The following is a 14,145-nucleotide window of genomic DNA, read 5'->3' as shown; positions in this document are numbered from 1 at the left end:
ACCAGGGATGAATCCCCTTCTTTAGAACTATTGGTTACATCCTGTCCTGGTTAGTTATAAGTATCAGCTCAACAAAGCCTAGCATTATCTGAGAAGAGAAACCTCAACTGAGAAATTTCCTAGATTGGGTTAGTCTGTGGCCATGTCTATAAGGGATTGTCTTAATTATTAATTGATGTAGGAAGGGCCCAGCCACTATGGGTGGCCCCATTCCTTGGACAGGTTGTCCTCAAGGGCTGTATAAAAAATATTCTAGCTAAGTATGACTCAGAATGTGAGCTAGAGTATACCAGCAGACAGTATTACCCCATGTTTCTGCTTCAGGCTCTTACCTCAGGTTCTAGTGTGCAGAGTCCAGTGCTGGGTTCAGACCATTGATGTCTCTTCTCCCCCAGAAGCCTGTATACCAGCTTTCAGCACTGTGAAAGCTAGCCAGCAGGGAGAGTTTTCTGTTCAGTTCAAGACTGATTTCTCTGTATCCTGTGACCAAAGCGTATGATGTCTTAAACAATAGACTCTCTTCTAATTAAGATGGGCAACCAAAAGCAGTGAAAATAACTTGTTTTGGGTACCTCTAGGGTCTCTCTGACCTGTAACTCATAGGGAAATAACTGGTGCCTGGCATTGATATTTTCATTTAATAGGCTATATCTTCTGTGAGCAGCATTGTTCACTTATGCAGGATACCTCTGTTCAAACTCCCTTTTTTATAAAATTATATTTTTAATAAGCTTACGTACCAGTGGATTTTCCGAAGTCTTCTTCATACAGTCTTAGTTTTGATTAACAATTCTATTCCCTATTTCCCCCATCTCCTATCTTCATCTGCACTTAAACCTTTATCCTCATCAACCCCAACCCCCATTCTTTCATATCATGTGTTATACTGTCCTCTCATATTTTTTGACTGGATTTGCAAGAGAATAGATTTCTATTAGCATTTCCATATACTCTTTATTTTGGACAACCTTTCACCTGCCTCCTCATTTTCCCATCTGTGGGAATGACTTCTGAACCTCCTCCCCCATTTTTCTTACAGTAGTCATTGGACAGTTAACTCCTTCTTTAGCTGTTTTAGAATGGTTATTTTCAAATAATTTTCACCTAATCTTGTAACCAAAAGTTAATCATGTTTTGGGATCATTTAGAACTACCTTAGAGGAGCGTGGACCAATTGCCCTTGTCCTATCTTGACCTAGTGACTTGTTCTAATCATATGGCAAGGGCCACTAATAGATACTAGGTTCTTGGTGACAAGTAACTCTTATGCTTTATATCAAGTTCTTTCTTCTGATTTCTATATCAGCGTATATTCCTTGAAAAAAGTATACTCCGAATTTCAGAACTGTTAGAATTTGATGATCTGGAGAGAAGTGGAGATGGCCAATGCTGAGTTCTGCAGTTCAGGATGAAGCTAGGATGTTCTAGGTAGCTTTAACAAAGATATGACAGGGGTGGGGGTGAGGGTGGGGGTGGAGCATGGAGAGAGGGTGATGACACACACAGTAAGTAGTACAAATGAAGTGATGTGGGGAGTTCACTAGAGGTCACCTTCATTTTTACTGGTCAGAACTAGGACCTTCCCACTTGGCATAGAATCCTTAATACCATCCCTGGATGTTGTCCTGACTCACCTTTCAGACCCAGGGCATAGACAGGATGGTCTCTAACTTTGCTCTGTGCTTCAAGTAGGTGATGCTTTTTCTCTCTTGCCCCTGTTCTTCTTACCTGTTCTGTTGATCTGAGGGTTTGAAGACCCCAGCATCTTTATAAGTCTGAAGTTGCTGTGCTCCTGAGCTTGTGATGTGACCCAGCCTCTTGAGGGTCATCTACTTGGTTTCATTTCTTCTTGACATCTAAGAAAGTATTCTTTCTTTTCAAGTGCTTAAAATTATTTTCACAAATACAAATAGCACATGTATACTCTTTGGCCACATTTCACACATTGCAGATGTAAGGTAAAGCCCCTCTGGTATCTGTCTGCCCCATTCACTTCAGAAGTAGTAGTGCAGGTATGTGCACGTTCCTCTAGAAATGCACAGCACTGTGTTTGTGTCGCTCTCAGCATAAAGCGCATAATACTGTACATGAGCTAGTTTTCTTGGGGGCGTTTTCTGCCAGGATAGACAGCTACCTCCATCTTTTCATGTGCTGCACTGCATTCCATGGCATGCCGACACCCCGTTTATCTAGTCATTTCCTTATTGGTGAACATCTAGAAGGTTTCCCTCTGAGTAACAGTAAGCAGAGGAGAGGCACATGCTTACTTCCTGTGCTGACAGCTCTGTTCATACGACCCAGGAGAAGCCGTTCCTGGCCATTTGGCCAAGTTTGAGAGTAGTACAGTGAGACGGAACTGCTGAGGAACAGAGCCTGCGTTTGGGACTTTTAATACTTTCTTGGCTTCAAAAGTAAGAGTACCATTTAAAACCAGGGTCTGGGGTTGTTTTATAAAGAGGCTTAGGTGCTGTCAGACATGGTCCCTTAATTATATTTTACTGCAGTAGCTCTTGCACCTATCAGTTCAGAATCTCCCTCCCTTGCTGTCTCCCTCTTCCCTCCTCCCCATTTCCCTCCTGCCTTTCTCTTTACCCATCTCCTACTCTCCCCACCTCATAGCTGAAGATCGGTCTACTCATTACTGCAAGGCTTTGCCGAGAACTTAGTCCCAGGTAACTTCAGCTTTCTCCAGTTATGGGTCTGCTAGGGAGGCATGGTTGTTGAGAGGTTAGCCCTGGGGCTGCCAGGCTTGGGACCTTTAGCAGGTAATTTCCTCTGAGATTTAGGATCAGAATTAAATGAGTTTTATGTGGAGCGCACAGGTATTGTGCCCAGTCATCAGTGTCAGTGTCTGTTGGCCCTCTCTGCCCTTTAGCTTCCACCCTTCACTTGGGAGACATTTGCAGTATGCTGGTGTGCTGTCCTCTACGAGGGTAATTTCTAACACACACATGATTGCGCATAACAAAAATTTTTATTCCTTCATCTTTTCAGCTGCTTCAGCTTCGTCACAGGACATATTAGCTTGTTTCTGTGCGGTGAAGGATGGGCTTCTTAGCTATTTCTCTTTAGCAGTGATGTAGCAATTACTGTGTACCCAAATGTTAGAACAAGAATGTAAAGACGGTGTGAGAAACAGTCTACAAGAAGCCAGTAGACTGGGGAGAGGAAACTCCAACCACCCTAGCTCCAGGGGTGCTGCTCGAATATGCCGCATTTGAAGAACAGAACATTCTTGTCCTCTTTATTTTATTTAATTTTTTTTTGCACAAGTTTTTGCTGTGAACTCTATTTAATCTTTCATTGTGTTAATAAGGATAAACACCTACACACTCTCCATTCTCTGTGCACTAAGAGGATGATATTAGCAGTAAGAATAAGTAATTATTTCTTAGTGTTGCAACCCAGTTGTGGTCTCCCTCTTCTCCTTACAGGACTAACCTTGTACATTAGTAGCCATTTTTATTTCCCAAGATTACAGAAAAACCTAGAAGGACCCAGAAAGCCCTAGCTACCCAAGCCAGAGAGAAATGCTTTGGTAAAAGTAACTATATTGCTGCCACTTCCTGCAGAGAACCAGCAGGCATGGCCAGTGGTCTGTACCCTGCTCCCAGGGACGCACTCAGGGAATTCTTGACAAAGAAAAGGAAAAGTTGGCAATCTTCCGTGGCACTCACACATACCAATCTTTAGGGAATAATACAATCCCTCTGAGACTCAGGTATATCTCCTTGCTTTCTCAGCAATTACAACTTTTATTTGGTTTGTTTATAATGGCGTACTAAGTTTGATCTTATTTTAGAAGTGTGTCCCGGCTCAGAATTTAAATTAATGCCTTGCCAATTGGTGAATGAACATAAAGCTCCTTTTATGGAGCTTAAAGCATTTGTTGCCACAACAGGAGCTGAGCATAATATGGGGCTTGAGAAAGATGACTTTCTCAATGGAATAATTTATCATTGCCAGAGGTAATGTGAAATTATTAATTTTTTCCTTGAAGCATGCTCTTTGTAAATGTTTTCTGGAGAGACATGAATTGAAATTAATGATGATGTCTCTTGTTAAGACTTCATTTCATTTCATGCATTCTGTTGACCCCTGAGAGAATATCTAATCTAGAGAGAAGAAAAGATAAAACACTATGAAAGATCCTACGAATACTCCCAGTAAATTAGAGTTAACTTCTTGTCATCGCCTTTGCTGTCCTCAGTGCTCTATGTGAACCGTCATTTCTGTTGCTTTCCCTCATTTTGAGGGTTTGGGTGCTGGGGATTAAACCCAGCCCACTCATACGTTAAGTCCATGCTCTATCACTGAGCTACAACCCAAGACCTACGTTTTGTGTTTTGGGTGTCATTAATATTCCATGTGCATTTCATTTTGGATTGAAAACATTCTGACTAATGTAAACATAGTAAAACTAATGTTTGCATTCCGAGAAACGTATCCTCGTTCAAGGACGATTGTGTTGTACTATGTGAATTTTTTATTTAACCTGGTGGTGGTGGTTGGTGCTTTTTCTTTTAACCTGGCTGGCAGGTCCCTAACTTTGATTGTGGCCATTAAAAAAAAAAAAAAAAAAAAAAAATAGGCATCCTTCTTTTTCCATCCTTAGTAATTGTATTCCATGGTTTTGTGAACACATAGGAAATTTAAGCTGCTACCAGATACAGTAGTTTAATGTGCCAAGGAGGCAGTCTGAGCTTTCCATGGGTTTTGTGATGGAGACTTCAGCCCATTTACTATTGTTCAGCACCATGTTATTATTTATATTTTATAATTTCCAGTATGCTTCCCACGGAAACCTGTAGTGCCTGAACTAGCATAGCAGTATGCATCCTTTTCCACAAACACCACAGACTCAGTCTTCCTTTCTGTGACTGTTTGACACATTCTGTAAGCACTGGGGATTCTTTCTGTTCCTAGGAGGAAAAATGTCTTCTTTGCTCTGTTCCTCCTCTCCCCATTCTTCTTTATACAACCCCCAGTTAAAGAGTTTGCTGGTTGTCAGTACAGTAGAACAGTGTGAGAAAGGGGAAGGGGGACATATATATGTTCCCAGGATCCTCACAACTTCAAAAGGCATCAGCTTTGTGAAATATCATAGGATAGGGGCAGGAGAGATGGCTCAGTGGTTAAGAGCACTGACTGCTCTTGCAGAAGACCCAGGTTCAATTCCCAGCACCCACATGGCCGCTATGAACCGTCCTTAACTCCAGTTCCAGGGGAATCTGAAGCCCTCTTCTAACCTCCGTGGCATTGCATGACATGGGTGCTCTCACATACATGCGGGCAATATACTAATACACATAAAATAAAAATAATAAATTTAAAAAAATTTAAAAAAGAAATATCGTAGGATAGAGTCTCTTCTGCCCTCTTACCTGTAGTAGCTCTCCTGCTGTGCAAGCCATCTGTATTTTGTTGAATTTCTTCACAACTCTCTCCATCTCTGAAATTGACCCTGAGGACCTGCCAGTACAGTAAGGTAGAGTGACAGATGCTAGACACTAGGCTTGTCTAGAAGGCTTCTTTTTTTTAAGTAGTAACTTTAGTGTCTTGTGTTTTATGAAGCAAAAGGAAGAATGGATCATACCATAACAAGGACGTGAAACTCAGTTAAAATTGATTTAACTTCTAAGGCACTCTCCAGATTGTAACCCACAAATACTAGTATGTTAAAGTTGGTTTCAGCCATAAATCAGCTCATGGGATTTCCATCTCCTTTCCTAAAAGTAGACTGTGGGCAGTAATCCACTGTCTCTTGAACCAGCGAAGTGTAAACTCAGTGGCTCCTAATTTCTAGTGTATCAGGAAAGGATGGTGGAGAGAGGGGCTGTGATATCTCTGTTGGGGGGAGTGGTGCGAGTGAGAGAGGGCTGTCTCTCAAGGTCCTGATCTCTTAGTTCATGTCCTCCTTCCCCTTAGAACTCACTGTGGCCTCCACATCATATTGTGTGTCATCTGCCTTTATCTTGTCCCAACCCCTTCATCCTTTTGTGGAATTGTATGTGTTCCTGAATAAATACTGTCTGCAGTCTGATGTCAAAAAAGAAAAATTGTAACACAAATTGTAACACCATTTCATACAAGAGGGGTAGTTAAGATAGGAATCAGAAAAGAGGGAAATATACATAGTTTGGAAGGCATTCTGTATACTATGTTTGAGAAATGTGGGAACAGTAATTGCTTTTTAGTAATGTATATATTCTTTTAAATTTAGGAATAGAAGGACAATCTGTGGAAGTTTCTAATGTTGTGGACATTCGAAATGTACATAACCGTGAGATTGTAATGAGAATTTCATCTAAAATAAGCAACCAAAATAGATTTTACACTGACTTAAATGGATACCAGGTAATTTTCCCTAAAATCACGAAGTGTTGGTTTTATTAGTGTACAAATTTTTCTGTGTATATTTACGTGCTGTGTGCATGACATATATGTGTTCATGTGTGAACATTTAATTTTGGATTACTTGAAAAATATTCCTAAAGTTGCAAATTATTTCTAGAATAAAACTGAATTTTAACAAACATTTATAAGTTCTATAGTTAAAAAGATTTCCAAAGTTAGAATAAATATTTGAGCCATTTTTTTTTAGAACATCTATTTTTAAAAGTTTGTTTTTTCCAAAGGGAAAGTTGAAGGGCTGGAGAGATGGCTCAGCATTTTAGAGTACTTATTACTCTTATAGAGAACATGGGCCCAGTTCCCAGCACTGATGCTGGGCAGCTCACAATTGTCACTAACTCGAATTCAGGGGATACAGCACCCTCTGGCCTCTGAGGGCACATGCATGCATGTGATGCACATAAACTCATAAGGCACCCATACATATACATAAATTAAAGAAAAAACTTTTTAAGACAGGGAGTATTTGATGACCATACCCATGTTATATATTTTGATGCTAAAATTTATAAATGTACTAAAAAGGAAACAATTAGGGATTGATAGATATATTTTTTCTTCATAGGGAATTGGTATATGTATATTTAATTTATTCCTTATGTATTTTTGAATGTGATGTTATAATGGGTTCTTTTAGGTTTTCTGATAATTCTTTGCCTCTGTTGACATCCAGTGGGTGTGCACATTTATACAGCATGCATATGCACAGAGAAATACATGCCAGTCTACTTTAGAAATGGAGGCTGGTATTTATTTAATAAAAAATTTCATACAGTGTTATAAACAATAGTTAGAAAATTAATTCATTCATTAAAAAATTAAATTGGTGATTCTTTTTAACACTACTTAATAGAACTCTTTGTTACTTACCAGTGGGTGTGCACATTTATACAGCATGCATATGCACAGAGAAATACATGCCAGTCTACTTTAGAAATGGAGGCTGGTATTTATTTAATAAAAAATTTCATACAGTGTTATAAACAATAGTTAGAAAATTAATTCATTCATTAAAAAATTAAATTGGTGATTCTTTTTAACACTACTTAATAGAACTCTTTGTTACTTAATCTCTATTATTTAGAGCATATATGTGTGACAACATGCCTTTGGAATAATACTACTAAAAATATGAGCATTTATTTTTGAAACATTAGCATTTGAAAAATTCCCAGCTATGAATAGAACTAATTTTCATAACATATGCTTTTTACTTTGTCTGATTTTCAACTGGCTGTAAGTAGAAAGGTCTGTAATAATTTTCTCTTCTATGATTTCCTGCAAAAGTTAAATTTAAACCTCCAAAAAACAAAAATTGCAGCATACATTCTGATTAACATGTTAATTCTACTACTGCCCAAAAGCCTGAAACTCTGACTTTATGGTGATTCATTTTCTTTGTATACAAAAGAGAAAACTTTCTTAAAATCTCACAGAAGCTATTGTTTTTATGTGTGGGTGTGTACATGAATAAGAAACAGTAAAAAGATGAATAACCAAAAATGTGCATTTTCTTCCCAAAGATAAGACATTTGAATAAAGATCGTATTAAGTCCACAATCTATAAATATTTCTTAAAATGAGCCATTTCTTAATCAGTGGGAAGAGTAGCATTTATGCAAAACTGCCCAATCTGGACTCATAGGCAGGGGTGGAAGGAAGCAACTTTAAACCTCCTCTCATGACTTCAGAAGATACAAGCTAGCCAGGGTGGGAAGCTTTATGAGAAGAATTAAGGGTTCTTTGAAAGTAGCTTTCCTTCTTTTCCCTTTCCTTCTCTCCCTCCCTCCTCCCCCTCCCTTCTTTTTACCACTGTGTTCATTTCCTAGGATTGTCATACATTTATATTACCACAAACTGGGTATCTTAAAAGAACAGAACTTTCTTCTTTCATTCCCCTGGAGGGCATTCCTTCCAAAGACCTAGTGAAGGCTTACTACCTAGCTTCTCCTGTCTTGGGGTTGGGGTGTGATTCCTAGTATCCTTTGGTTTGTGGAAGTGCCTCTCCACCTTCTGCCTCTGTTGTTACATGGTGTTCACCCATTGTCACTGTATGTCTCTCTGTCCACATTTCCCTCTTATAAGGACACTGGGTATTTGGACCATGTCAATTTCTGAAAAGACTCTTTTCTCAAAAGTAAGATCAAATTCACAGGTTATAGTTAAACATGCATTTTGGGGAGACCCAGTACAACTAGGAGGTGGTAGGAAATCATGAGGAGTTATTGGAAGCATTAACGATCAGATCTATGATGTGCTCAGTCGGTACCATTTTACCCTTGACAGGTACTCAGTACATGTAAACCACTCTGCCAACCTTATGCCTTTACTGAAAAGTTTCATGTTAAACTTTCATAAGTTTTTAATGATATTAGTAAGATTCAGTGATAAACTGGGTCCTGAGGATATAGAATGGCTCTGAGATACCATCAGTTTCTTAAAAGGTTAAATTCTATTTCATGCATTCAAATACTAGGCTAAAAAGTATTAGAATTTAGAAATATCTAGATGGAAACTAAACATGAGTAAATATTCAATGGTTTTTAAATATAAATATGCACTTGATTATAATGTAATATGTTAGAGGATTTAGTGGGGAGATCTGTTGTATTTATTAAAAGTGATTTAAGAATAATAAGAGAAAAAAATTTGAAAGGGGATAGAGAGCTATTATGCTCAGCATTCATTACTAAAGCAGTATGCTAGATTTCAATGAGAAATGAATACTTAATACCTTTATAATTTGTTTTATGCAAATGTGGGAAAGCTAGAAGACTTCTGTTAGGCATTTTTTTTATTCTGAATTTAAATAGAAATGCCTGTTTTTAAAATCTGGACAAGTTTTACCTTTCCCATTTAAAAATTGTCTTCTGAGATCCTTGTGATTTTTCTTCATTTGGTTTTAAGGAATGTTTTAATTCTTTATTTCTTTGCTTGATAAAGAAGTGAGGCTATGTCTTTTTCAAACCTTTGAAAAAGAGAATACAATACTAAATAATTCTGATTTATGAAAGCATATATGTAATTACCACATTTATAAAAAGAAAATTGTTTGGTTTCATAGATTCAGCCTAGAAGGACCATGAGCAAATTGCCTATTCAAGCCAATGTCTATCCAATGACCACGATGACATACATCCAGGATGCTGCGCATCGGCTGACACTGCTCTCTGCTCAGTCTTCAGGTGTTTCCAGTATGACTTCTGGTAAGTATTAATTTTCTGCTCTGGAAGCTCTTGATTTTAAGTGTATATATGGTCAAATATATTAGTTACCTTCTCTATTAAAGCCTACGCTTTCCTTTAAGAGCCAGACCAGTAGTTAACTTGGGGTTTTATGAGCACATTGTAGGGTGAATTTCCTCAGTCTTCAGACAGAGAACAGGTATACTAAGATACCATGTCACAGTTGTTTTTTTCTGTGTTAGTTTTTCATCCTTGTGTCAAAATTCCTGCAACAACTTCACATAAAACAGATTCTCTGTGGCTCATGGTCTCAGGTATTTCAGCCATAATAACTTCACTCTCTCTTTGGGGCTAGAGTGAGTTGGCATCATGATGGTTAGGAAGGAGAGAAGACACAGGGGCAAGATACACTGAGCCATTCAGCCAGGGACCTTCTTCCTTCAGATAGGCCTCCCTCACTCCTGATAGCCTTTTCTGCTGTGAACTCATCGATGAGTTAATCCATTGATGAAATTGGAAACTTGTGGTCCAGTAGCTTCTGAGTTGCCTGAATAGTTAGGGACCAAACCTCAAATTCATGAAGCTTTGGAAGACATATACAAATCACAGCAGTAATTTACTTCTCCTGCTAGCCCATTGTGATGAGAGATCTGTGTTGTTGTCATGATTTACAGATGTGAAAATTCAACCCTAGAAATTTAGACAGCTTGCCTAAGTTTGCCAAAGTGTGAAGTTGTACTTCAAAATTAGGGTCTTTTCTGGATTGTGGTGATGTGATGTATCCCTTCAAAAGACTCAAAGAAGTGATTGCTAAACATTAACGAAGAAAAGCATTGATAAATAATCGATACCTATTTTATGAATTTGTAGTAGCTGCTTTGATAAAGAAAGTCCGTTGCCTTGTGGGGTGTCTAGACCCTTCCCCTTCAACTGGAGGGGAAGTTCAAAGCAAGGCTTCTGCATTCCTACATACTTGGTCCTTGGTGAATATCTGCGTAAAATAATCCTGGTCAGATTGTTTTGCTTGCTCGTTTGTTAGGTCAAATTGAAGTCTTCTTGGATCGAAGGCTTATGCAAGATGACAACCGTGGCCTTGGGCAAGGCGTACATGATAATAAGATTACAGCCAGTTTGTTTCGAATACTACTGGAAAAAAGAAGTGGCGTGAACATGGTAGGAAACAGTGATTATCATGTCCTGATGTTGGTTGTTCGTTGTTGCCCAAAGTTTCTAATACTGACCTGTCTTTCTATTAGGCTTAGCTTGCATTCATAGAAAAACTTCAATTAAAAAGTTTTGTAACTTCTACATTTAGGTCATTTTATTTTTATTCTAATTTACCGTATAGACAAAAAATGTCAAAAAAAATTAAGTGAAATTATTTTGAAAGAAATGCCTCAAAAATTGAGCTGCTGCTTGGGGCTGGAGAGATGGCTCAGCGATTAAGAGCACTGACTACTTTTGCAGAGAACCTGGGCTTGATTCCCAGCACCCATATAGCACCTGCTAACCGTCCTTAATTCCAGTTCCAGGGGAATCCGAAGCCCTCTTCTGACTTCCACAGGCATTGCATGACATGGGTGCACTCACACACATGCAGGCAATACACTCATATACATAAGATAAAAATAATAAATAAAATATATTTAATTTTTTTTTAATTTTAAAAAAGATTAACTGTACAATTCTTGAAGAACCTTAGTGGCTCTATCCTAAGCTTTAGGTTTATCATTTGAAAATGGACTGACTCTTCTGTTTTTTATAATCAGTTTTACTACTCTTAAGTAAAACTCCAGAACTCTGTTAAACAGTGGGGCAGAAGCTGAACTGTAGGAGAGTAACTTGATATCTTATCATTGATGTCTGTATAGAAGTCAAAATTCTTACCATGGCATGGAGACCCTGTTTTGCAGGTCTGCCTGTTGACACTTGTGCTTTATGCTCACTGGTTTTCATACCGTTCCAAGTTCTTCCCATGGCCTTTTACTCTGCAGCACCTTTCCTCCTGTTTCCTAACCACATCATATCCCATAGGTCCCTTCGGAACTGTCCATTTCACATATTTGTGCGTGATTGTTTGATCATCCTCTTTTCTCCTCCTTTGGACCATAAATTCTATGAGAGTAGGGACTGTATTTTTCTGTTTCTAGGCTCCCTTCTATCCGAGCAAGGTCCCAGCATATCGTATAGATGGATGCCTGCGTGTGCGGTGACTGAGCTGCTTCAGAGCGCCATGCGCGTGTGTGGCCCTGTAATTCTTGCTTGTTGCCTCATCAGTGGGTGTACTTTTAGATCCCTACCAGCTTACAGGAGTTTGCCCACCTCGTTTTAAGGTATCACACAGGATCGCTCTGTTTGTGTAGACAGTTTAAAATACGAATTGATCGAATTTTCTAAATGTAATCAGATGATTTAAAGGAAAGAATTCTTACAGCATTTAGAATTATTTAGAAAAAGTCATTGATATCCATTTTAGATGTTATGATTTATATCAGCTCTTGAGAATTCTGGTTTTAATCAATCACTGACAAGATTGCTTCATTTTAAGAGCTAAAGCTGGTAGGGAAACCATTGTCTGAGTTTTGGCAGCGACTGTCTTGCTGCTTTTGAAAATGTTTTTTGACTTATATATTCTTTCCACATTGACAGTAATGTACAAAACTTCTGCTAACCATGGCAATAAAAATTTTCATGTCAGAGCTATAAAAATTTCACTTAAATTGTTGATTCCTTTTCAAAACTCCTTGGATAGCAGTTGATTTAAATTTGATCCGATGTTTCTATAATCTTATATTAGTTAAATTTTTCTTTTACTCAACTATAGATTCTAGGGCTTGAATCAATAGCTTCTTTTAAATAAAAATTGAACTACAGAAGAAATTATACATTTTAATTTGTAGTCAAACTGATTAAAAAATCACTTGATTAAGAAATGTTGTATACCCTGTAATTTGAGTTTTCAAGAAAGTGTTTTTAATTTCGACTGTGACTCGAATGTCTAAAATAATATGGTGAAAGCAATGGAGAGATGTAGGCTAGGAAGGTGGGGCTGTTCAGAGCCCATGGAAACAGCCATGGAGGGACTCAGCGGAGTTAGGTCCTGTTCTTAGACTGCTCTGCAGAAGCTGCCAGTGGAGGACTGTGTCTATGTGAGGTGATCTTTGACCTCTTCAAAACTTGTTTCTTTGACTCCTTCCCTCTTCCCTAGTGCTGAATGAAGTAGGGAAGGGCCATTAGGGATTTAGAAGATGTGAAAGTATCACAGCTGTGCTGTTTCACCTCTGGACACCAGCTCTTTTAATACATGGAGAACAGATTAAAAACTAGCATGGAGAGGTTGCCTGGTTTAGGAGAAAATATTTATGTAATGTGAGAACCAGAGCTCCTTGGTGAACTTGGGGAGACGTGTCTCAGTATCCCACAGAGTCCCAGGTCAGCTCAAGCTGATGACTTCTGCACGGGAATGCTGAATAACTCTGAATTCAAGTTTCTTGGTTAAAAAGCAAAAGTCTCTTTGGGAGCCTTTTGTATTGGTGGTGCTTAAATATTAATTCTTAAAAAATATTGTACTTATTTTTATTTTATGTGTATGAGTGTATTATCTGCATTTATGTGAGTGCACCTGTGTTGTGCAATGCTGCAGAGGTCAGAAGAGGGCTTCGGATTTCCCCTGGAACTGGAGTTACGGACGGTTCGTAGCCACCACGTAGGTGCTGGGAATTGAACCCGGGTCCTCTTGCAAGAGCAGTCAGTGCTTTTAACTGCTGAGCCATCTCTCCAGCCCCTTAAATATGATTTTTTAAAGAGATAATTTAAGCCGGGTATGGTGGCACATACCTTTAATCCCAGCAGTCTGGAAGCAGAGACAAGCAGAACTGTATGAGTTTGAGACCAGCCTGGCCTGCATATGAGTTCCCGGCCAGCCACAGTGAGATGGGGGGGTGGGGGGGAGAGAGAGAGAGGAGAGAGAGAGAGAGAGAGAGAGAGAGAGAGAGAGGAGGAAGGGAGGGAGACCGAGAGAGAATGAGAACTTAAAAATATCGTGCAATCTACCAAAACATGACTTGTTAAATGAATAGATTTACTTTCACAAACATTTATTAGGCTCCTACCATATGTCAGGTCAAACTGAGTAAACCCAGATGACTTTATAAGATGATCATGGGCTAACCTGTGGCTCAGTGATAGAGAATTTGCCTTGTATGCACCAGACCCTGGGTTCCATCTACAACATTTTCTCCTCCTCCCTACCCCCCTGCCAAAATAATTAAAGGTCTCTTTCTTACTATCTTACATAATTTAACAACTTTTCATTCAATAAAGTGGAGGCCTTTGATGCTTAAGGATCAGATATCTCAAATGAGCTTAATAAAGGGCACCAAAGAGCCTGGTGAGAGATTCAACTCCTGATTGAAGACTGCAACCCAAGGAGGATGAGCTCAGTTCTGTGTGGTTTGGACCAAAGTGTGCTGAAAACTTTTAAAAATATTTTTTTATTGATTCAGGAATTTCGTACAGTGTTTTTTGATCATCTTCAAACCCCCCT

At 38.7% G+C, this 14,145-nt stretch overlaps 1 protein-coding gene across 1 annotated transcript in view; it reads left to right on the top strand.

Annotated features, from left to right (window-relative positions):
* Man2a1 (mannosidase alpha class 2A member 1) overlaps positions 1 to 14,145 on the top strand; it is a 196,963-nt gene that overhangs the window by 156,402 nt on the left and 26,416 nt on the right. The window contains exons 17-19 of the mRNA XM_008856011.2: positions 6,224 to 6,357; positions 9,479 to 9,620; positions 10,639 to 10,772. Of these exons, the coding sequence (XP_008854233.1) occupies positions 6,224 to 6,357; positions 9,479 to 9,620; positions 10,639 to 10,772 (410 nt within the window). The remainder of the gene's footprint in view (positions 1 to 6,223; positions 6,358 to 9,478; positions 9,621 to 10,638; positions 10,773 to 14,145) is intronic.

This window comes from Nannospalax galili, unplaced genomic scaffold, assembly GCF_000622305.1.
Source record: "Nannospalax galili isolate Female #2095 unplaced genomic scaffold, S.galili_v1.0 scaffold27, whole genome shotgun sequence".
NCBI lineage: Eukaryota > Metazoa > Chordata > Mammalia > Rodentia > Spalacidae > Nannospalax > Nannospalax galili.
The sequence above is the reverse complement of the archived record's forward strand: the minus strand, read 5'-3'. Positions and strand labels throughout refer to the sequence as shown.